Source organism: Myiozetetes cayanensis, unplaced genomic scaffold (assembly GCF_022539395.1).
Source record: "Myiozetetes cayanensis isolate MyiCay16 unplaced genomic scaffold, myiCay2020 scf2-11, whole genome shotgun sequence".
NCBI classification, from domain to species: domain Eukaryota; kingdom Metazoa; phylum Chordata; class Aves; order Passeriformes; family Tyrannidae; genus Myiozetetes; species Myiozetetes cayanensis.
The window spans coordinates 107,882,556-107,905,723 of record NW_026087411.1 but is presented as its reverse complement, the minus strand read 5'-3'; the positions used below and the strand labels follow the sequence as shown (position 1 = coordinate 107,905,723).

Sequence of the window (23,168 nt, the reverse complement as noted above, 5' to 3'; positions counted from 1 at the left end):
GGCAGTCTTTGGTTTTAAAAACCAAAATGTTGTAAAAATATCTTTGTGAAATTTTAACCATTTAGGACCAAATATTACATGAATTCCAGGTGGAGAACAACAAGGAAGATGGGAGAAAACATTATTTCCTCTGTCTTCAAAGACCCACTGTGGTAAGACACCCTGTAGACTTCACGTTCTGGGGCTGCTAACTGGTGAGGCCAAGGTAGGTCACTTTGGACCAGAGATATGCCCTTCACCATGCCAGCAAATACACGTCAAAACCTGGCCAAAGCTGGGCATGGTCACGCTTGGGCTCACTGAGCAAGCAGAGAGCAAAATGTGGTTAGGAAAGATAAGCTGCATGTGCATCAGGGGAGGTGGCAGGTGGTCCAGCGAGGGAGGTTTGTTCAGTGCTTTGCCCTTCACACTGGTGACACAGCCCAGGACTGCATTGTGTGTCAGGTCTGGATAAGCCCCTGTACCTCCTTCTGGGTGGATAACAGGGCTATAATCTCAGATGCCTCCTATGGGGTGAAAAACTAACCAAAACCCAAGAGGATGTGACTCTGCAATTCCACACTGAGGGGAACAATGTTACTTGAGAGGTAAATGTCATTTTTGGCATCACCTGACATGGATCGTATGATCATGCTACATTATTTTAACATAGTGCTTTTATAAGACCTGCTGGAATGACAGAGAGGTTTTCCCCCTACTGAGAAGTGCTTCTGCAGCATCCCATCCAAAGCAAAACAGTATTTGAAGAGGAATGTGCAATCCACACAGAAATATGGTAGGAGAAGGTTGGTTTCTTGTAGCTCTTGAAGATGAGGCGGGGAGAAAAGTAGAGTCAAGAAGTGGGCATTCACTGCACAATAGACAGCAGACAACTCACCAAATAAAGTGATTTCAGTTTGTATTTTAGTGTGTTTTCTGCAAAGTTGCAACCCAAATTCAAAAATTCTCATTGCTTGCAAAAATAGGTACAGTGATTAAAATTCCTGAATGCTGCCTTGTCCAAATGGGAAATGCTTTCGTGTGAAAAGGCCTGACTATGTTCAGCACAGCTAGGAGGGTCAGCTTTTCCTCACCTGCATTTCTAACAGCAGACCCTGAAACACCCTTTCCAAAACACACAGCTTCAGCCATGCCATGCTTCACTTCTGTCATCCCCTACTGTCAGTTTTAATACAAAGAATAAAAAAGGAAGCATCCCAAAACCTCTCTCATTTCCCAGCATAGCCCAAAGGAGGCCATGTTGCACTTTTTCCATGGCTCTGTCTCACAAGTCACTCTATAGACAATAGCAGATTAATTATAACCACGGGTTTAGCAAATCCCCAAGACAAGACATCCTTATTGTGGCTGAGACAGCGTGCACTGAAATGATAGGGAGGAAATCTGCTCCTTTCCCACATACAGGTCTCTTGGTGGGCTTGTTACAATGGAAAAGCAGCACAGCTGCTCTCACTGAGCCAAGCAGGGGACTGAGGGCCTGAGCGTGACTTTGCAGGCTGCAATGTCGTCTGTGGCAAGGGCTTGGGTGACTGAGATGAGAAGGAAGGGGGTGGGGGGGGAAACTTTGCTTGATTTGGGATTCACTCAGCTGACCAACATTTTGAATCCTTTGATAGAGAGATACCATGAGAATCAGAGCAGAGACAGAAATAAGGCCCTGGGAAAAAAATGAAAAGAGATAATTTAATCAATGATATCTATGAAGGCACCTATCCTCAAGAGCATTATTTTGATGTTCATCTTTATCAAGAGATGGATGAAACACTGCATTTCTTTCCTGGGCTCTCTTCTTCCCATGCTCACAAGAAAATTTCTGCTAGTTAAAAATTTACTTATTTCAATTGCAGGACAAATACCTTCAGATGTCAGAAAAAAAATCTGCAGAAAAGGATGAGACTTGCTCCAAAGCAAATCCCGTGGGCAGTGCCCACCTTAAGCTCAGAGTTAAGGAGAGAAGCAGTGTTCTCATTTTGCATTCACTGCTATGATTTATCATTCATTCTTTGCTGCCTGCATTTCCCTGATTTGCTGAGAGCACCATCACCAACATCAGTTCTTCAGCCCATGCACGGCTGGGAGGGAAGGCCACCTGCAGACCCTGTCCCACAGTACATGTCCTTTCCAGGGGCTACTTTGTCACAGACTCATAATCTCCTGGGAAAAATAGGGCCAAATTTGTGAAGACAGAGGAACACAAAACTAGGGCTGTATGTCAGAGGTAATCACTTAGCACCCTGAGTACAGACAGCTGGTCTGTCCCATGCACTGAACTAGGCAGAAAATCTTTATGGAAAAAAAAGTCCTCACACAGTTAAAGTACTAAAAAGTAGATCTGCTGAAGGAAGCTTTTTTTTGGCATTTCCTAATTTCCTGTGTTTTTCACTTTGAAACATTAATAAACTTCTAATACAGGTTTTGATATTCAGTACTTACAGTATCTACTTAAAAGAAAAAATAAACATGTGCTGAATAAATGGAATGTATATGTTGCATATTAAAAGCATCTTTAATCCTAGCCTTTTGAAAAATGTGCTGTTTTTTTCTTTCCCCCAATCTTTCTTAATGACCTATCCCTATTTTTGTCTTGCCTGCTAAGGCAAGTTTTACTAGGAAATGCCTGCTTCAAAATACTGCTGAAGAAATATTCAAATTCAGTACTTAAAACTGACAAAAAGACTCCCCCCCTTATTTTTGGTTGCCACTTTCACTAAGGGAAAAGATTTCACAAAAATATGATACAATGCAGTAAGTGTTTGGGTAAGGCTAGGACTGTATCAACCATTTTGGAATGGAATATTCTTATATCCTGCATTGCAAAGTCAATTCTACTTTTTAATGAAAACATGGATATATGTATAAAATCTGTGGCTCTACTGAATGTTATGGTTGACATGAAATAAGCTGGTTTTGTAATTCTACTCTGAAATGTTTTCATTGTGCTTTTCCTCCTTCCTCTTTTTTTTTTTAAGTTCCATGTGAAAAAAGAAATTTTTTATATCTGGAATCTTCTTGAAAAGAGAAATTTCCATTCTCTCCCATCTCCATTCAGCCAGGAATTCAAAACTGTTTCCATTTATTGCTTTTACTCCAAACTTGGCAGATTAAGGCCCCAGACCAAGACCACCAAAGGGAGGATCTTCCTGCCAGCTCAAGGCTGAGGTGCCTCACCAGAAAAAAACATACAAGAAACTTACTTTACTGTTGCTTTTTTGGGTTTAAAAGAAAAAAACCTGTATTACTGTGGTCTGTAAAGACTTTCACCAGTACTAAATTCAAAGGAAGCTTATTATTTCCCTGTATAACCTGGAAAAATGTCCAAAGAAGCTTAATTCCTCTCCTCACTCCCCTGAGTGAACCGACAAGCTGGCAACTTTTTGTCTTTGGTTTTGAAACAATGCTTTCCACTGAAGCTTTTAAAAGAAATCTAATCCTGCCCAGTTTCCACCTTTCTTAGCTGTTACAAAAGCTTACTTTAACACACAGAGTCCATTTGATGTGTCCTTTAAAAAGGAAATGGTCCTTTAGCATAGCATGAAGGAAAAGCTCTAGCAAACAGCATGTTTTTGGTTTTTTTTAGGCTTTTTGTTTTTTGTCGGGTTTTTTTACCTTTCCACATGGTCAACGTTGCCTGCCACACCGACCCCTCCAATGGTATAAATTTTCCCATCGTACACCAGACTGTTATGTCGACACCTTGGGACTGTCATGCGGGACACGAGGTTCCAGTTGTCGAGCAGGGACATGTAACACCAGACATCAGCGAGCGTGACCCCCGACTCCATGCCGCCTGGCACCACGGGCGCGGGAGGGAGAGAGAAGGGGAGAATTACGTGAGATCCTGGAACGGCAGCAGCTTTGCACACAGCAATCAAAGCCAGTTACAAAGTAAAAAAACTCTTCAAATGACATTTGACTAATTAAAATAAATCACCCTCAATGCCGAGCATCTGTTCCGATGATGCATATCTGTGTCATTTATTCATGTGCCCCAAAGGCTGGTTTTTTCTTTTGGTTTTTTTTTTTTTTTTAATAAGATGACATGAAGAAATCAAGATGTCAGACTACGAGGGACATGTACATAAGGGGATAGACCCTTCTCAGTGTTCATAAATAACTTCCAGTCTATTAAATTACTGCAACACTTGAAAGAAGGTGTCAGGAGGCTGAGTCTATCTTGGCTTGCGAGACACAGGCCAGCCTGAAATCTAAAATGCTTAATACAGTGATGGATTGAAGCAGCACATATATGGGCAGAATAAAGTCAGTGCTTGCACTGTAGGCTTAATTTCTAATTTTCAGGGACAAATTTCTTATTTATTTTCATTTGCTGATAAAAGAAAGAACCAGCTGTACCACTCCTGAAAAACAGTTCAAGATGCACTTGTGGAATATTTATACTGGTCACGTTTTAAGCTCTGACTGAAGCTTCCAAGGCAGCCACTTAGTGGGTGTCTTACTATCCCTTTTTGAAGCCCAAAGAGGTGAAATGATTTGAGACCACACTAGGAGTGAGTGGTTGGGCCAGGAAAATGAATTAGACTCAGTTCCACAGTTTAATGAGAAAACCAGGCTTCCTTCTTGGTATTTTGCTCTCCAAACCTATGCTATGCAGTGCAGGGTCCAGTACTTGGAGCTTGCAGCAGTCCATTCCCACTTCTGTTGGTTCCCCTGCCCTTCTACCTGTGTCTTCTAAGTTTGAGCAAAGCAAACTATCAACTGGACACCCAGCTACGTTTCCGACCATGTGGGACTTTCAGCTCTCCTTATTGCAACCACTGAATACAATTCGGTCACTCATCCAGATTCAAGGGAAAGAGCTGAAATAAGCTTTGAAATTAGGATTCCAAGCTTTCATTAGAAGGAATGGCACAGCCTGAAGTGGCTGTACATATTGGAAAGTACTAAATAACTAAAGAATAACTAAAAGTCAGCATCTCACAAAAGTCTCCACAGAAAACTTTCGCTCCAGCTGCTCTCAAGCATGGGCAAACAAGCATGGGGAAAAAAACATCAAGAAATAATTTCCAATCAATTCTTAGGGTCCCTATGCAGTATTAATGGAATTTAACACCACAGGCAGCAATTTACTGCAGAAAATGCAGTGAGGAAACTAAGCCAGGGAAAGGCAACAGCTGTAACCCCTTACTGGTACAGATGCCAGGTGCATCTGCGCTCCCAACTACATCCTCGGATAACACACATCCGCACCTCCCTGCCCAGCCTCCTCTTTTTATCATCCAACCTCCACTCAGCTGCCATCAGAGCATCCTTGCATTGTCTGGTGGGAATTGCTTTTCTCCCTCCAGCCAAACAGAGGTACCAACAGACTGCAAAAAAACAGACACTGTGATGCTCCAGGCGCGGCGTCGACAGCTACTTTGGGAATTAAAGCCTTTTAAGGAGTGTGGTCTCAGTTTCACCAAAACTAAGAAGATTACAGGGCTAGTGACTACTGTCAAAGGAGAGGTTTCAACAAGTACAAAACATGAATGCTCCTGTAAGCAAATACTTTAAGTGTAGGTCACATATTCAGCAGTTCAGTCTGTCTGTCTCAAATTCCATAACCCACCATTTAGATTCAACTACAGCCAGTATTATAAATTGTGTTTCTATGGCAGTGAAAGCTCTTTGCATGCTTGATGGTTGTCAGACCTATTTTCTTCACATTGCAACTGCAAAATATTGTTGTTGACTGCTTTGAGAGAACATTAACGCCACAGAGACACAGAGAATGATAAAAGCAGGGAAATCCCTCTCTCCCAACTTCTTTCCCACTTCTCTTTATCCCCCCTCCCGCCTCAGGAGCAGCTGGGTAAAATTCCATGATGTCTGTGCTGTAACTTTTCTCGCAGCCCAGTAAATCCGGGGGATGAATGGACTGAGAGAAGCCTTGTAGGAGAGAAATGGGGAATACTGGTGGAAAAAAACTTGGAAATGACCTGGCAGTGGGCACTTACAGCCCAAAAAGTTAACTCTATCCTGGGCTGCATCAAAAGCAGTGTGGCCAGCAGGTCAAAGGAGGGGATTCTCCCCCTCTGCTCTGCTCTTGTGAGACCCCACCTTGAATACAGTGTTCAGCTCCAGGGTCCACAGCACAAGAAAGACATGGACTGTTGGAGTGAGTCCTCAGATGGGGTGTGAAAGTGGTCAGAGGGCTGGAGCACCTCTGCTGTGCAGACAGGCTGAGAGAGTTGGGGTTGTTTAGCCTGGAGAAGAGAAGGCTACAGGGAGACCTTATTTCAGCCTTTCAGTACTTAAAGGGGGGCTTATATGAAAGATGGAAAGAGGCTTTTTACCAAGATCTGTAGTGACAGGACCAGCAGTAAGAGTTTTAAACTGAAAGAGGGTAGATTTGGATTGGATATAAGGAAGAAATTTCTTTCAATGAGGGTGGTGAGGCACTGGCACAGGTTGCCCAGAGAAGCTAAGGGTAACCCATCCCAGGAAGTGTCCAAGGCCAGGCTGGATGGGACTTCCAGCAACCTGATACATTGGAAGATGTCCCTGCCCATGGTAGGGCAGTTGGAGCTAGATGACCTTTAAAGGTCTCTTCCAACCCAAACCCTTCTGTGATTTTATGTTTCTATGAAATCTCCTGCTTACCTGAGAGATAGATGTTGTCCCCAGCGCTGACCACGCTGAAAAACTCTCGATCATAGAAGGGCAGGCTGGCCAATGGGTACCACTTGTTGTTTTGAGGATTTAAGCAAGTTACTGCTGTTAAAGCACGTTGATTCATGCCAATCATCTGGCGACCCCCAACTAAGACTATTACCTCAGCTACACCTAGGATTCAAGTAAGAAAAATAGTATTATAAAAACATGGCATCTCTGAAACAGGCAGGAACCTATCAAAAATATTCATCAGTCAGTGTAATTTTAATGTATCATATATAAATCTGTTTTAGAGTCTGCAATCAAACCAAGAAGGGTGAGAAAAAACAGGAGTGTGTGTGTAGGGGGAGCAGTGGGTGAGGAACAACACTATGAACACTCTTGGGAGAAGTAGGGAGGAAGAATGCCATCTGGGCAAAACTTGATGGGGAAGAAATAAATAGGCAGTTCCATGTAAAGATATCCATTCACTTCAACAGTCTTTGAGTGAGACCTGCATGTAGCAAATTAATCTTCCACTGAAGAAAATGGGACTTCTGTCAGGGATTGTGATAGCTTTGGAGTTTGACCAGTATCCAGGAAATGTTTGGACTTTGACCTGAATCAAAAAAAAGCTAATTTCTGGAGAAGGTTTAGGCTATGGTTATGCTTCTTCATCCTGATATTTTCACTGTATGCGCTCTATTAACATATAATTTTCTGGTGGGCTGATTTTTAGGGTTTTTTTTGCTTTACCTGAGGAAAGCAGATTTTCCAGACACAGGTAAGATGTGCTCAAGCCATGGATTATGGTCATAGTCTACCAGGTGCTTGGAAATGTGATGTAGATATCCCCCGCCTTAATACATTTATTAAATGAGCTTTATCTGTGCTTGAACAGCTCCCCCAAGCCCATAACATGCAGGGTGTTCAGCAAGCCAAACACAAAACTTCTGCACTCCACATCTGAAAGGTTTTATTCCCACTTCACAGCCAGAGTCAAGTCATATCTGTGTTACTCCAGACTCTTCTTTAGACTCATTGCCACAGAGATGGGTCACAGTTTAATCCTGGGATATTTTCTGGCTCCATCCAAGAATTAAATGCTGGAGATAGTTTGGACTTAGCATTTAGCAGAAGTGTTAAAAACCTTCCTGCAGAAATTATAAGCCCCTGTGCAATGTGTTGCCAGGAGAGGTCGGCTCAGAAGCAGGACCATGAGGCCACAAGCTGGAAGGAATCGCCATTTCAAGAGCTTGTCTTGTGGCTGGAGCAATTGCTGTGATGTGTTCCAGTGCCCAGCCCAGAGACAAGTGTGCACAGGTGCGGGGCAGAAGCGAGATTGCCAGCAAGAGAGATGAGGAGCTGCAGCGGAGAGAAATGCGTCTGCAGAGTAATGGATTATCGTCACTCCTCATTAGCATTTTCAAAAAATATATTTGTGTCATTCAAGCAAGGTTACTCTCTTAAAAGTTATTAAGATAAAGTACCGTACAGTTTTAAATAAATATTTCTCAGTAACAAGAGATCATTATTTTTGCGCCATACCAGAAAATCTAATCACCTGTGCAAGACATAACTTGATTATAATCAATGACCTCGAGAGGGCACGTGACATGCTGCAGCGAGTCCACAAAGGGTGTTTAGAGATCCTTTGTGCCTCCATGAATGCCGTTGATATGCAAAATAACATGATTCTATATAATTAGACTCTGACCTAAAAAACTATAATCACCCTCTCTTACCCTGAGAGAATCACTTTTCCCTCATCAACAAGCTTCTGGAAATGGATCACATTACACCTACAATTTTATATACATAAAATAAGCACTTTTCAAAAATCCCTTCAAACATCACACCATTAGGCTTCTTCAGTGAAAGACTTTTTAGGGTAGATTGTTATTGAAAGTCCTCTACTCCTCGTCCTTGTGAAAGGTGCCTTGATGAGGCAGTCTCCCGAAGCTGCAAATGCCGTGGTTTGATATGCCATCTCCGTGCCACATTAGCATTAGTGGCAGTGACAGAAAGTTTTGTCTGGCTTTGTGATTGTACTTATGGGAGGCAGAAGTACAGGCAGCATGTTAAAACAATTCACCTGTTTTCATCTGACTCCTTCTTGGATGCAGTTTTCCTACACGGTATTTGCATTTTCTGTTAAACAAATATTTAGGATATTTCTCTCATCACCATAATATGGGCTGGGCTGGCAAGTTGGGCACTTAGGTTTTTTCCATGCATTTTTTCAGAAAGGAAAGCGCACATGTTCCTTGGGTGAGAAACTTCTTAAAAAGACTCAGATCTTGTAGCTGCTGGATTTTTAGAAGGGAGTATGTCATGTGTGATCCATTTGTTTTGGAGGCACTAAACAATCTGAACTGGTACTGTGAGCTTCACCATATAAAAATATTATATTTACAAAGGGCTGTGAAAGTGAAGCTGTTTGATGAATATTAGTCAGATCCTCCCCACAAGAGGCTCAACGGCAAAGAAGCAAATTATTAAACTATTTTTGCAGCTAGAGAAACTGAGGCACAGGGGGCAAGGGGATCACTTTCAGGACAGCAGAGGAATGTTATGTCTCTGCCAAAGACAATAATTCCTAAAAATTAGGGTCCTTCCTTTTAAATCCTGTTTCAGGAGCATACATCTAAACACCCATGTCCACCCAGTGGGAGAAGTTTTCTAAATGCTTGAGGAAAGTAGAAATGGAAAACTGAGCTTCAAATATCACCAGGTTCTGAGAATGAGACAAGAGAAGGAGCCAAGGTCTGTCCCCCATCCAAGGACATGTCCTGGCCGTGTTCAGGAAACACTGGACAAGGGAGCTGATGCTGTTGAAGGAAGATTTGCTTTACCTGCAGAGAGCCTGGGCCGGGTCCTCGGTGTCTGCATCTCTTGCCGGGCGTGCGGCAGCATGTGATAGCGCTTGGCTTCGTTCACCAGATCCCGGCAAGCCTCTGAGGACTTTATCAACTCCTCATTGTCAACAACGTTCAGCAGATAGCTGGGATGGATGAAGGGGAGGCGCACCACTGCCAGCAGCTCCGCAGCGTACTATGAGGGGGGAAAAAAATGACACACTGCAGCCTTCATAGAGTTCAGCCACTTGGCATTTCCACCTCCTTCCCTGTAAACCATCCCCTGTCATCCAGTCTGGAAAGACACTTGCCATAGATGCTGCACACAAGCCCTGCCTAATGATCAGGTGAGACAGAGACAACACAGCCCTCAGTGCTTCCCAGCCCAGGCTGGGTTTGGTCCCAGAGACTGAAAATAATCTTCAAAAGGTGGCAACTCCTGTTACACAACACTGTACAGAGGGATTTTTGGAAATAAAAGCTCATTCTGAACTTGGGCTGAATATAACACCTTGTGCACTGGCAGCATGGAGTAAGCATTCCAGTTATCTGAATTAACTAAGAAATGTGAGTGTGGTTGTTGCATTGTAATAACGCCTCAAAACAAGTCTTTTCTGGCACTATAAATGTGAGACAAAAGTCAGTAAACAGGGTGATTTCAATAATTGAATAATATCAACCACTTTGCTAAAAATCTTTTATTTGCTGGTGAAGTAAATCATGTAGCTCTAGCTTTTGGGGAAGTCTGACTCCAGAGGGTGCTATAGAAATACTGACAGTAAGTTTCATCTTCTAAACAAATACATTAAACCTCAGAGAGTAAAGGACACCCGAGCAAATGAAGCTGTCTGTCACCAAACACGGCTTAAAGGAGGGCAAAACCCCAAGAGAGAAAATTGCAATCGAAAAACCAGAAGTCCATCCCCAGATTATTCTTTTTATATATTTGGGTATATCACAACTCAGCACGACAACACAGTGAAAAGCAGAGCGATGGGAAAACACGGAGAAGCAAGGCACACAAACAGGATGCAAAATAAGGGTGTGCAGCAAGAAAAGATAATCATCTGTTGTAATAAATATTCATACAGTGGCAGCATCCAAAGATCCCAACTGGGATTGAGGCCAGGATGCGAGTATGTATTCCTGAGGTCCATGAGACTGGTCCCAAGAAACAGTGGGCGCCAGCAGCATCTGTTGGCCTGCAGATGCCTCTGGTCTTCCAGAAGCTACTTGGCTCTCACTTTCTTTTTCAGCAGTGTGCCTGTCCCTGCAGCATGTGAGAGCCAAATGACAGCAGGAGCAGGAGCAGGGATGGGAATGGAGCAGGGGCACAGCGAGATGGGAAGGCAGTGATATGGACTGAACCAGATAATGGGCTGGCCAGCAGGTAGAGGATGCAGTGATACCCGTGACCGCTTCCAAGGCTTCCCCTTTCCCCAAACTGAAGAAGTAGGCTTAATTTAGAAGGAAAACAAAGGATGTCTACTCCCAATTCACACTGCTCTCCTGTTGGAGAGCCACATCAGCCTGGTGCAAACTCAGTCAAAGCAAAGATGCAGCGACCTGTGGGGAGCTGAGCCTCACATGTGCCTGTGGGGCTGTGGCACCAGGAAGATGACTGAGGTCTCAGGCTGACTCTCAGACCCCTGTTTATCAGCTCTCCTCAACACTGGGGCTGGTAATTTTAGGTACAGCCTGAGGAGTTGATGCCTGGTGACCCTGCTATTGTTTGGGATAAGAAAGCTATTTGGTGATGCAAAAGGAGGAGTAAAATGACAGCGCTCCTCCATGGGAAAAAAACCACGCCTGTGAGTAGGAAGTTCATGACTCCTCGCTATTAACTCCAGTGTGGCACAGGGCCAAGTAGGGCTTGAGATCATTTCATCAACCTCGAACTGTAAAAGAAGACACTCCTCTCTTTTTCCTTGCTGAAATCCATTTCTGAGGTGCTTTCTAGGCGGTACAACGGCTGCTCCTTCTCCGGAGTCACAAATGTCAGGCACTTGGCTGCAGATATCTTAATGTCATTAAATGGTACCATGTAGGAGAGGGAGCAGTGGACATATGGCAGTGGGTGGCAAAGCTCTGACTTCAAGAATTTCTTTTTTTAAGAAGGTTGGGGGCGTTTAACCTTACATTGAAGCCAAGATGAAACGTGGCACTGGGACAGAGGAATAATGCGGAGAGAGGGTACAACCAGGGATGAGCAAGGCAACCCCACAGGAGAGGTTAATTCCCACTACAGGCTGCTCAGGAAGTAGTATGAGTCACTAAAGGGCAGTTTAAATAGAGCTGGAAAATACATGGAGTGTATAGAAGAGCCAGCACCTTCCTTTCGTGGGGTGGGACATGCCGGAGCTGCCCCTGACACTCCTGAGGTTGGTCTGCACTGGAAGCAGACACAACACAAATCAGTACAAAACACCAGCGCCAACGACTGTGCCAATGAATTAGGACATGGGGTTCAACAGGCACCACCATGTCCCAGAGTGGAGTGTGAATTAGCATTGGGAAAACAGCTCCCCTCTGGGAGAGATGGGACAATTCCCATGGGCCCAGTGGAGTTACCAACCTCTATTTCCCACCCTTCCTTGAATAAATGGGGCATCACTACTGCCTGAGCACAGTGAGCTCTCCCTCTTGCTCACCCACCTTGCTTTAATTAGATAAGTGAGAAAATGTGATTCTGTTTCTCTCCTGGATTCCCCCCCTCCTTTCGCTCCTCTTTTGTCTGAGCTCGTGGCTTATTTTGAAGGGGAATAATAATTAGAACATGTTGCTCCCTTTCATCAGCTTGAAAGTTGATGTCACATATCAAAACCGATGTCACTTTTCACTCTTATGCTTCCCTTTGCTCAAACAGCTACAAAAAGCTGGCGCTGTGTGTGTGTGTGTGCACGACCACACGCAGTCACGACTCGGGTTTGGTGCTGAGAGCATTGAGGGTACATAGAATTGCAGTGTTTTTCACCAAGGGATTTGAGGAGTACGAACCATCGCAGCGTCTCCAGAAGACAAGAGACGCTTTTATAAAGCACTGTCTTTTTGCACAGCTCTTTTAAGCACTATAGTCAAGGGTGAATTTCATTTAGCCTCACTGATTTAAGAATATTCAAGTGATTTAGGCAATCAGCAGCCTTTTTCTTTCAGATTCTCCCTTACGAAGGCTTCCTAGCTCCGTTAGCTATGATTGTACTAAATATCCTGTTACTATTATCCTTTTCATTTAAGACTGGAATAAGCACCATAAAGCATTTCAACCTCCTTACCATCTGTTATTTGCTCTCCATTCTCTCTTGTCCTTCCGTTGTTCCTTATACAGCTATGAAATATCTACTGCACCTACTGACGTTACCAGTTATTATTAAAGCAGCAGAATACCTGCGCAGGGCAAACTGCCAAATTCAGCAGACAGGAAACTTGGGTCCCTGGAGTTGTGGTTTGTGCCTGTAACCCCCAGAATGTTTTCTTCTCCCTGCTCAGCTGCAGGTGCTGCCTGGACAAGTAGAAGTACTTCTCAGGTCTTTGTTGGAAACCACTCACAACTGCTCTAAAGCCTGCATCACATGGCAGCATGAAGTAGAGAATATTATAATGCCCCTTCTGGACTACAGTTAGGAGTTATCAGCTCATAAACATTGGACACCATTGCTCAGCTCCTTGAGAATGGGCATCATTATGCAAAAATCTAATGAATTTATTGTTTAAAATGCTAGGAAAGTGTTTGAACGCCGTCAGGACTATTTTTTCAGGTGATGTGAACCTCAGCACAGCTCCCGTTGGGTGAAGGGAGCTGCTCCGGTCCGTAAAACCCCTGTTGAGTGGTGATGCTGCTGGATACCACGTGCATGTCTGGGGTGATTCTGCAGGAGTCAGGGCACTACTACCATGTAAGCAAAGTCTTTGTGGACAGTCACTGAAGGCACAGTAGAGCAGAGACTGCTAAAAGATAATATCTGGCCTGCTTCAAGACACATATTTCACTGATACTGATTGCAGTGGCTGAACAGAAAGCAGGATCTTCCACCAGCCTGCAATCACAAGCGTGTTTCATAAAAAACAAGGAGGGAAAAATCGTAGGAGATCTTATCTTTATGCAGTTTTGGGGGGGGAAAGATTCAGCTCTAGATTCAGACACCTAAATGGATTCATACAAGCAAGTATTTACTTGTCATCCAGGCATACGTAAACTTCTGTTATAAATAATAGAGATTTCGTCAACACACTTAACACAGTCCCCAGAGCAATCTGACCTGAAAGGATGAATCACACACCAGGGGAAGCAGCAAATATCAGTGTCCCCTTCTGGGCCATCAGCTCCTGAGACAGGGAGTGTGTTCCTCAGGACATGCCTCAGACCATACCACACTGAGATGTCTACAAACAGCAGCCACTCCAAATTGGAGAGTGATTAATTCCTGCCTCTGACGGGAATTTTTGTGTCCATTTGTCCTGGGTACTGTGCTCAGAAGGTCATGATCATGCTATAAGGAAGTCTAAGTGTTACCATTGGGTCAGCACTGACTCAGAGGAATATATGATCAACATGATTAGCTATACCTTGAAGTTGACCCTTTCAAGCCTTTCCCTAATAATACATAAATTACTCCCACTTCAGTAGGCAGGTCAGTGCTTTGGCAAATGAGATTACAAAACACTCTAATATTTTTTTATTTCTGGCTGGCAGTTTGAGGGAAGACATTTACTTTGCTAAACTTTTTATGGCATTTCTTCTCCTACTGATTACATCAGTATTATGAATGCTTGCTTGCAAGTGGGCTTTGTTCTGGTATCTTCACAGTCTCAGTTACAAAACCCACTTCACTATCACATTAAAAATAATCTTTTATTCTTTTAAAGTATTATATACTCTAATCCAGTAAAATCCTCACAAGTATTCTCCAGAAGGACTCTTATTGTGTTCCTGCATAGACTTGGGCCACAACAGTATACAAATAGTTTTTACAGGAAGTATGTTTACTGCTACAGAGTCATATTTCCTGCTCCTTAAATTCTCTACTGGAAAGCTCTCAAGATTTTTAACATTTTCGAAGTAATGCCCAAAGAGGTTAAAATAATGTTTCCCTTATGCCTTATAACTCAACTGTCTCTCTAGATTACTGTTCTCCTTACAAAGGACCCTTTTGTGCTATCTGCTTCTAAAGAAACAGGCTTCAGCTAGAAATACAAATACAGAAGGTAGATTATCCATACTATGATAGGGTTTTACTCCAATAAACTGCTCTTTATTGCATAATTGCAAGAGTTTTTAAAAACATTATGAAGTAGGAACATACTTGATTCATCTGAGAGCCCTGAAGGATATTTATGTCATCTTATATAAACCCTGGGTTCAGACTTGCCCCACGTCATGCACCGTCCCAGTGTTAGGGCTGAAGCAAGAACCTCCTAAGATGGAGGAAGCCACCAGGGACAGATCTGAAGCAGAACCAGTTCCCACTGCATTAAATCCTTTCAAGTGAGTGCAGGACACATTAATTAAAAACCACCCCCCAGATGGCAGATGTGAGTCTTTGAAGCCTGCTCTGCAGCCAGGAAATGAACCGCACAGGGAGCTGTGACGTGGTGACCACGCACACCGACACACCGGAGTGGTGACACGAGTGGTCCCTCCCTACAACCGTCTCCAGCCCAAACCAGGTTTCCTCTACAGGTTACCCAACCTGATATTCAAAATATTACTGGCTCTGAGTTTCCAAGTGCAAGCCCAACAGGGAACAGAATATTCTGTTGGAAGGTACCCACAAGGATGATCGAGTCCAACTGTTAAGTGAATGGTTTGTACAGGGATTGAACCTGTGAGCTTGGCATTGTTAGCACCATGCTCTAACCAACTGAGGTTTGGGGAAACCAAAGCTGTTGGTGCACTGCTTTACCATTCTCACAAATATGCCTTTTATGGCTAGATTTTCCTGACATTGCCCTGTTACTTGGTAATGGGGGTACTTACTTTGATACATCTGACCCCTGGGTGTTACAAAGACACATCATGTTTCCAGTAACCTCCTGCACATTCCTACACCCAAGGTCATATCCAAGCCCAACTAAGCTTTCTGGTACGCTTGGAGTATTTACTAATCACCCGTATTGACTTCTTGGAATTGCAATGCTGCCTCCAGATTAAACCCAAAGGCTTGGTAGCCTGTCAGCCGACAGCCTCATAATATCATGAGATAAACATGTGGCAGAAAACCTGGTCTGCAGGCACTGGGTTCAGCTGGTGGCTCGGTGGCAGGATGCCCCGTGCATAAATCTCATGCCTAGCAAGAAGGAAAGAGCAGCCCCACTGTCTTCCTGAAATCAGGTTTCAACGTGACATGTTTATGGCAGCACAGCTGACTAAACACTGTAATGTCATCAGCACCCGTCCCCTTCTCCAAACGGTTTGCAAAGCAGCAAACGGGCCAGTATTTCCAGCAGTAATATGATGAGGGGTTTTTAAATACACAGGAAGATAAATCATTGATCCATCATACTCGGAATTTAACTGATACTAAGGATTAAAAAATCCTCACTCTTGCCATGCATTCTCTAGCTTGCTGACTAAACTCTATGAAATAACCCCTCAAAGCTCCCCCAAAGGGTACCTAGAGGTGAGTGGCGTTTGTTTATGGGCAGCCACCTACTCAAACACGTGTTGGCACACAGATGCATCCCAAAAACAAGTTGCCAACAACAAAATGGCTGAAGCTTCTCATGTGCTTCACAGAACCAAGTAAACTCCTGAAACCTCCATCCCCACAACACACTGGCACAAAACCCATGTGCAGTAACTCTCCAAAATGCTTCTTGCCTATGATGTAAAATGGCTGTGTTTCTGGAGGTCGGTCCTGAGCACTGGAGCCATGTGCAGCAACAGGCAAAAGCAAGGGAGCATGTGTGAGGAGCTGCTTGTAGATGTGAGTCTTTGTGAGGCTGTTGCTTCAGCAACAGCAGAGAAAGATTTTGTAAAAAACAGGAAAATGTGTTGGAAAAGCCACAAATGAAGAGATGGAGCAGACTGGAAGACAAGAGAGCTCCTCAAACCAATTAAAACTTCAGAGAAATAATTCGGTAGATTTTCTCTCAAGGGTATTCCTTTAAAAAAAACTTAAAAGTTTAGTCAGAAGGGAATTTCAGGAACTGCTAATCTCACCTGCATCCTCTTTTTTATTTAATGCAGCTTTTTCCTCCAATACATAGCTAAGGGCATGTTCCTGCACTGATTCCATTCCTGCTGCTGCCTTTTCTTTTCCCTCTGTAAGCCTGTACAGGAGCTGAGTGTGTCTGCAAAAGCTTCATTTAAATCGGAGCTCTTTGAGCCACCCATCCCTGGGAAATCACAGGGGTTACTGCTCATCCCTTGCGTTTTTCACTTTCAGGGAAATTGAAGCTTCTTGTACTTTCATTATGACATCTTTCTGAATTTGTCTGCTCTTCCCACAAATGGATTTCAAAGCGCCAGAGTAGTGTGGGCTTTTCAAAGAAGCCTAATTGAGCTGTTAGAGAGTGTTAGTGCCTAATTCACTTAGGTTCCCTTGGAAGCATCCTTTTTCATATTTATTCCAACATTCTTTCCTGAAACTTAATGCCCTTAAGTCCATTGATTGATCAATTAATCTCTTATTGTGATGAACTAAATAATTTGTACATGTTGGTATTGGGTATCAGCTTCCCTCATTACCTCCTTGTAAAGGAGAGCAGAGCTGGAGTTGTCAGTTACCTGGCAGATTCTCCATTTTCTTGAAGCAAGCTGCACTTCCACATAACATTGGAGGGTCTTTAGAATGTGCCTGAGAAATAGGGGATCTTCCATCTGCTCTTTCACAGTTACCAACCCTTTTTCCTCTGTAGCATCTTGCCTTCGAACTGCCACTCTCTGTCACTGCCAAAATATAGCTCATGGGCATTTGTAGCATTTTTGACATAAATCCTCTTCTCCTTCTCTCCATCACTTTTCCTTACCCTCACTGACAGATACAGGGCTTACAGGTGGGCTTTGTGTTTGCTCATTCTTAGACTAATTTGCCAAGTCTCAAATTCATCCCAGTGGTTCTTACTGTTGTTACAACCCTTGCATCCTTCCAGGCAGTTCCTCTCCTTGGGGCTTCAAACACTTGTAGACGTTTATCCCTCTTTAGCTGTCATTAGGCCAAGTCATGTATATTCACATCTTTTAATCTTTTTTTTTTTTTTTTTTCCCCTCACATCAGTTCCTTCAGTCTTTTAATCATTTGTGTTGCTCTTCTCTAAATTACCTCATATTTGTCTATGCATCTCTGATTCTCAGGCACCATGAAGATGCCTTTTAGATAAATCTGCCTCTGAGGACACGAGTTTATAGAAAGCTTGTTAATGCCTTTATGCTGAAGACATTTCATTTTGCTGCTGGACACCATGATTTTAAAGGGTTTGGAAAAAGGGCACATGATTATATCCTTGCAGAGTGCAACAAAAGGTGACTGCCATTCAGCTGAGCATCTTGTATCTGCCTCTCTCCTAGCACTACTCTGGGCACCTTGTTGAAATGTTTGCCCTCTCCTCTTTTCTTGTCCCTCCTCAGGGTGAGAGGGAAGCTACATGCAATGGGGAGTCTTTTTTTCCCAGGCTTTCTATGATTAATAACTATTTGCTATGCTTTTTATACAACTTTGGACTTGGAGCAGAAGGTGGGAAAGTTTCCAATGAGCTTTGGTATGTCCGTGCTTTGGAGAGGCAGCAAATTGCTATACATCCAGCAACTTCACACCTTTCCCATCCTCCACAGATGCTGGACATGACTGCAGCTCTGCACAGCTTTGGCAGTGTCGGTGCCTGGGGACAATATGGCTCGTTATCCACTGGATCCTTCCAACAGCCCACATGGGAGGCATCACTTCCCTCCAGCTTATAGTGTAAGAAATGGGGGTAAAAAGGTGAAACAACCTGCTCAAGGCCATGCAGAGAGCAGGGTTATGTGTGCAGGTGAAGACTGTGTGGAGCCTGGCAGAAATCTTTCCTTGTTTGGGCGGCTAAGGCTATGCTGGTTTCAGACAGTAAAGCCTCCATTATGCAATATATTTTTTGCATGAGTTTGCTGGAGTTGTAATAAGCTTATCAAGGGGATAAACTGCTAGGATAAACCCTACAATCTTGTCCATCAGTCAGGAAGAGAAATAAACGGAAAAAAGAAGAGTAGATTCAGCTTTCCCAGATGTGTCAGTCAGCTGCAGGCTTTCCACTCAGTGACAGCAATCAGGAGGAATCCTACAACCAGAGCTCTGTGTTCACTGGCACAGGAAATTACCTACTAGTTCTGACCTCACATCACAGGTTGCTTCTTTTGGTCAGACCAGTTTTACACAACTGCACTAGCACCAGCACTAGAACAGCTCCATAAACGTTACCGAGCCGGGGCACTACTCAAATGCACTGGGGGAATACAGTTATTTACCAAATCCTGGCTTAACCCCTCACTCTCTGAACTGCTTCTTTGTACTATGCAGAGGATCAGTAACCCTTAAAGCACTGCTATTCTCTCTTTGTAACAAGGCTTGGGTGCTCTTTTGTAATGCCACAGTGCACTTAAATAAGCACTGTTCGTATAGCACAATGTGCACAACTAAACATCAGCCAGGGAGCAGCTTTTCAACTTGCATTGCAAAAAAAATCCTGGTTCCTTCCCTGTCACTGCTCTCCAGCCTGGTGGGGAAAGAATTAACAAAGCAGAAACAATTAAGACACTTGAAGAAGAGCTTTCAGAAAGGCAAAGAAGAGCAGGTAGACAGCAAGCTCAGTCCCCTTCCAGGAGAACGGGAGGCTCCGCTGAAAATCTCCTTCCCAAAGGCTTTCAGCAGGGGATCAGACAGGAGGGGAGGCAGTGAAGGATAAGTTGTTGTAAGATCGCGGCATGAGGCTGCGGTGAGGGGGAACATGAGTGGTGAGATTTACTGTCCCCAGGCATCAGCCTGCACTGCAGAGTGACACAAAGTCATTACAGCACAAGGAGTTCTGGAGGGCTGCAGCTGCCCTGGGGCAGAGGGTGCTGAGTCAGAGAGAAGCTCCTCTGTGGGGATGTCTCTGCTGAGCAAGCCCCTGCCAGGCTTTGCCAGGGAAGATGGACGTGCAGGTGAGATGAAGAGCACAGGCCTTTCCCTGTTTGTGCTGGACCTCCACCTTTGAGAGAATCACCAATGCAGAACTTGGAAGAAGCTGCCAAAGAGTCATTTTAGTCACCTGCCATTGGAGCTATTGAAAATAAAAATGTGACAATAGAGCCTGGCCTGCCAGGGTAAAGGGAAATGGGGAGAAATGAAGGAAGTGGGAGCCCTGGAAACACATGTCCTGAAGGATTTAACTGCCATCACTGCCAGACTGGTCACCTGAGGAGTACAGTAGAGCTGGAGTGATGTCTTGAGACTGCTCTGCAATTCATGGTGCAATTCATGATGCAATTCATTCATCAACCCTCCCAACAGTCCTGGTGTCCTCCATCCCAAAGAGTTTAAAGACAGCTCATTCAATCTATCTCCAAACTGGGAATAAAATAAAAATATCCATGCACAGCTCCTGAAAGAAGGTCCCTCCCATGTTCAGTATTACCACAGTTGCCCGGTTCTGCAGAGGTCTCAGCAGACTGTGCATCTCACAGGAGCTTGGGCAGTTCCAGGCATGGTGGGCCTTGCTGCACACCAAGCACAAATTTTCACTCATCATCATCATCATCATCATCATCATCATCTTTATCACAAATAAGGTTATTTAGGTTTATCTTCTTTCCTATCCACCATGGAAGCTATTTGTGCCTGGGCTCCGAAAATGCAGAAGTCATTATTGTAAAGATGGTGCTTTTCATGGTAAGGGTGAGCTCCTACTTTTAGAAAATAAGTACCTATGTAACTAAGAGCTTTATAATAGATCAAACAGTGCACAGAGTACTAAGAAAAGTGAGAGCTACTATCTAAATATACTAGTTTAGTGGCAGGATTGGGCAGGAAAATAATTATCTGCTTGGTATCTTTTATACTAATTTATTCAAGACCCTTATATCTGGATAAATACAAATTAAAAATTAAAAGCCCTTGTAAAGGAATGCATGAAACCAAAGCATCACAGAGAAATTTGGAGAAGCAAATAAAACTGCCATCATAAACTACAAAAGCACTGTAGAACCTGGACAGAGGGGAAGGAAACCTAAGAATAAAAAACTCAGTTGCAACATGAAGGGAAGAGAGGAGGGGATAGTGGTGGTGACAGCAGGAATAAACACCACTTAAAAAAACAAATTCCCAACATTGCTTCAGCAAGGTACAGAAGGAAATACTGAAACCTGCCATTTTGAGAATGTAACCCAGACCACCTGGTGAGTGACACCTTCTGTTGGCACCAGGCAGACAGGCTCCTGCTGCAGGGTTCCTGAACTCCAACCCCTGGGAATAATCCCCAAGGTCCCATTAAGTCCACAGTGGCACAGAGCTGACTGCTGCCATCAAACTCTAAGCAACGAGGGAAATATGCTGTAAAACAGTGTGTTTTTCAAGGTCAACAAGAGCCAAAGAGGGGACAATTTCAATAAATCAAAGATACTGTGTAAATGTGTTAGGCAATAATAACACTGTGCAATCCTAAATGGCATTGCTGGCACATGGAGGATGTGGTCAGAGAGCGTGGTGAGTCCCCAGGATGGGATTGCTCTGCTGAGCCACATTCTCTTCTCACACAGGGCAGGAACCAGGCCCTGGGGGCTGCAGGATGCTGGCAGAGAGCAGGGATGAGCTGGTGGAGCAGCACAGGCAGCAGATCTTGGCCTGGTATGTATGCAGTGTCCTTAATGCCCTCATCCTCATCCAGCAGCCAGGGGAAAGCAGGAATTCCTATTTCTCCCACTGTAGAGATGAGGTTTGGGTGTGCAACTGCTCCGGATCACATCCAATTACACATTTAACATCCCACTGCACATTCAGGTGTTTGAATTCCCATTTAAATCAAGAAGGCCCAGACTGTCATGATGAGGGACAGCAACAACATCATGTTTCCAACTGTCTTCCTGAGTCTCAGTTTGGTCCACAAGCAACTGGGATGTCCTCCTTAACCAGACATAACTGTGACTGGGGACCAAAAGAAGCAAATCTGGCTTCCGAAGTGGAAAGGAGGAAAACAACCTTCCCCTTCTGTGGTCTGTGTGGAAAACTGACCTTTAAATTGAGAGGTTTGGGGTTCACACCACAGCTCACTACCTGCAAAAGCTGGCTTGCAAGAGCTGCACTGGAGGCAAGTACCAGGTTTTTAGATATCACCAGGGATGTTTTCTGGTCCCAAGGACAATCATCAGCCTCCAAGCAGTCATTGCTTCTAGCTTCTATCTAGTGCTAGGCAAAGAAACAGACTCAGTTTCTTTAGTGAAGAGCAGACTGCATAGCTCAGATGATTGAGGAAAGGGTGACTCTAATAAATACATAAAACCCAAAGGATTATCTAAGCAGCCAATAAAGATACAGAATCTTTTTTTTTTATGAACTGAAGCTATATTCATTCAGTATGTGACATCAAAAGAAATACGAATTTTCTGATAGATTTTTATTTTTCACTGGTACTAAAATGCATCCCCTTCTTAAAGCATCTCAGACAACTGTAATTCTTCCCAATTTATCTCTGACTGAGCCTGCAGTCAACAACTCGAGGCCCCAGCTTTGTATCATGCATGTCACAAATGAGATTTTGATTCAAAATGATCAGATATGGGGATCCGATTTTGAAATTACACACATTTTGTGCATAAGCCTGCATTTCCTTTCTCTTTTCTTATCTGAACTGCCCATCCCTTCTCCTACACACCCTCATGTTTAAAATTGCGTGGAGATGGTTTCTATTCTGAAAGAGGCATTCATGGAGCAGAGTGAGGCTGCTGAGATTATTTTTACCTGAGCTCTGATTGCGGCGTCCTTCTTAATCCACTTTATCACTGTTTCATACACCAGCTCCTCCGCTTTGGTGTTCAGGCTGTCATTGGACATGTAGGAAATAAAGTCGTCTTTTGAGATATTAAGGATCTCTTCTTGGTTTGCCACCTCAGGGAAAATTTGCAGGGCATAAGCTTTGGCCATGTTGTATAGTTCAGTGCACTGCATGGCTTCAGCCATGGCTAATATTCCTAAGCAGTTGCTAGCAGTCAGCTGCTTTTCTAAAAGGAGAAAAAAAAAAAAAACACAACCAAAAAAGATAATTGAGAATTATTAAAAGGAAGATACACATTTGTTCCAAAGTCATGAGAAAAATAAGTGTCATAGACAAATTTCTAACCCTAATTAATTTCAGGGAGTTAACCAAAAGCAGCACTGTGGGTTAATATAGCATTGGGGTTTAAAGTACAAAAATCAAAGTCTGTCTAACAGCTGAGTTGGGGATGGGGAGGGAAATGCACTTTCTGAGTTTGCTTTCTGTGTAAGTCTTCACAAGGCACTGGGGAAACCTACTGACATAAAAGTATCTGGGGCTTCCCAAGGGATGGGAACCCAGCCAAGAGACTGCTGCTGTTCCTACCGCCTACAATGTTGCTTTAAGGAACAGCAAGATGTAAACGCCAGTGCAGACACTTAAGAATAAATGCAAACAGCACTAAGGACATTTCTGAGAATGCTGCAGTCACTTTATGATAATTTTTGCCCTGTTCAGCTACTAAGATACTTCAAATAAAAAAAAAAATCCTCCCCCCTCTTTTTTTTTCAAAGGAACTTT

General features: G+C 43.6%; 1 protein-coding gene across 3 annotated transcripts in view; it reads right to left on the bottom strand.

Annotated features, from left to right (window-relative positions):
* The window catches only part of KLHL29 (kelch like family member 29), a 390,114-nt gene that overhangs the window by 27,546 nt on the left and 339,400 nt on the right, over window positions 1-23,168 (bottom strand). For all 3 annotated transcript variants that reach the window (XM_050316135.1, XM_050316136.1, XM_050316137.1), the window contains 4 exons: window positions 22,355-22,614; window positions 9,450-9,648; window positions 6,604-6,786; window positions 3,607-3,787 (listed from right to left, as the gene is read on the bottom strand). In XM_050316135.1, the coding sequence (XP_050172092.1) occupies window positions 3,607-3,787; window positions 6,604-6,786; window positions 9,450-9,648; window positions 22,355-22,614 (823 nt within the window). The remainder of the gene's footprint in view (window positions 1-3,606; window positions 3,788-6,603; window positions 6,787-9,449; window positions 9,649-22,354; window positions 22,615-23,168) is intronic.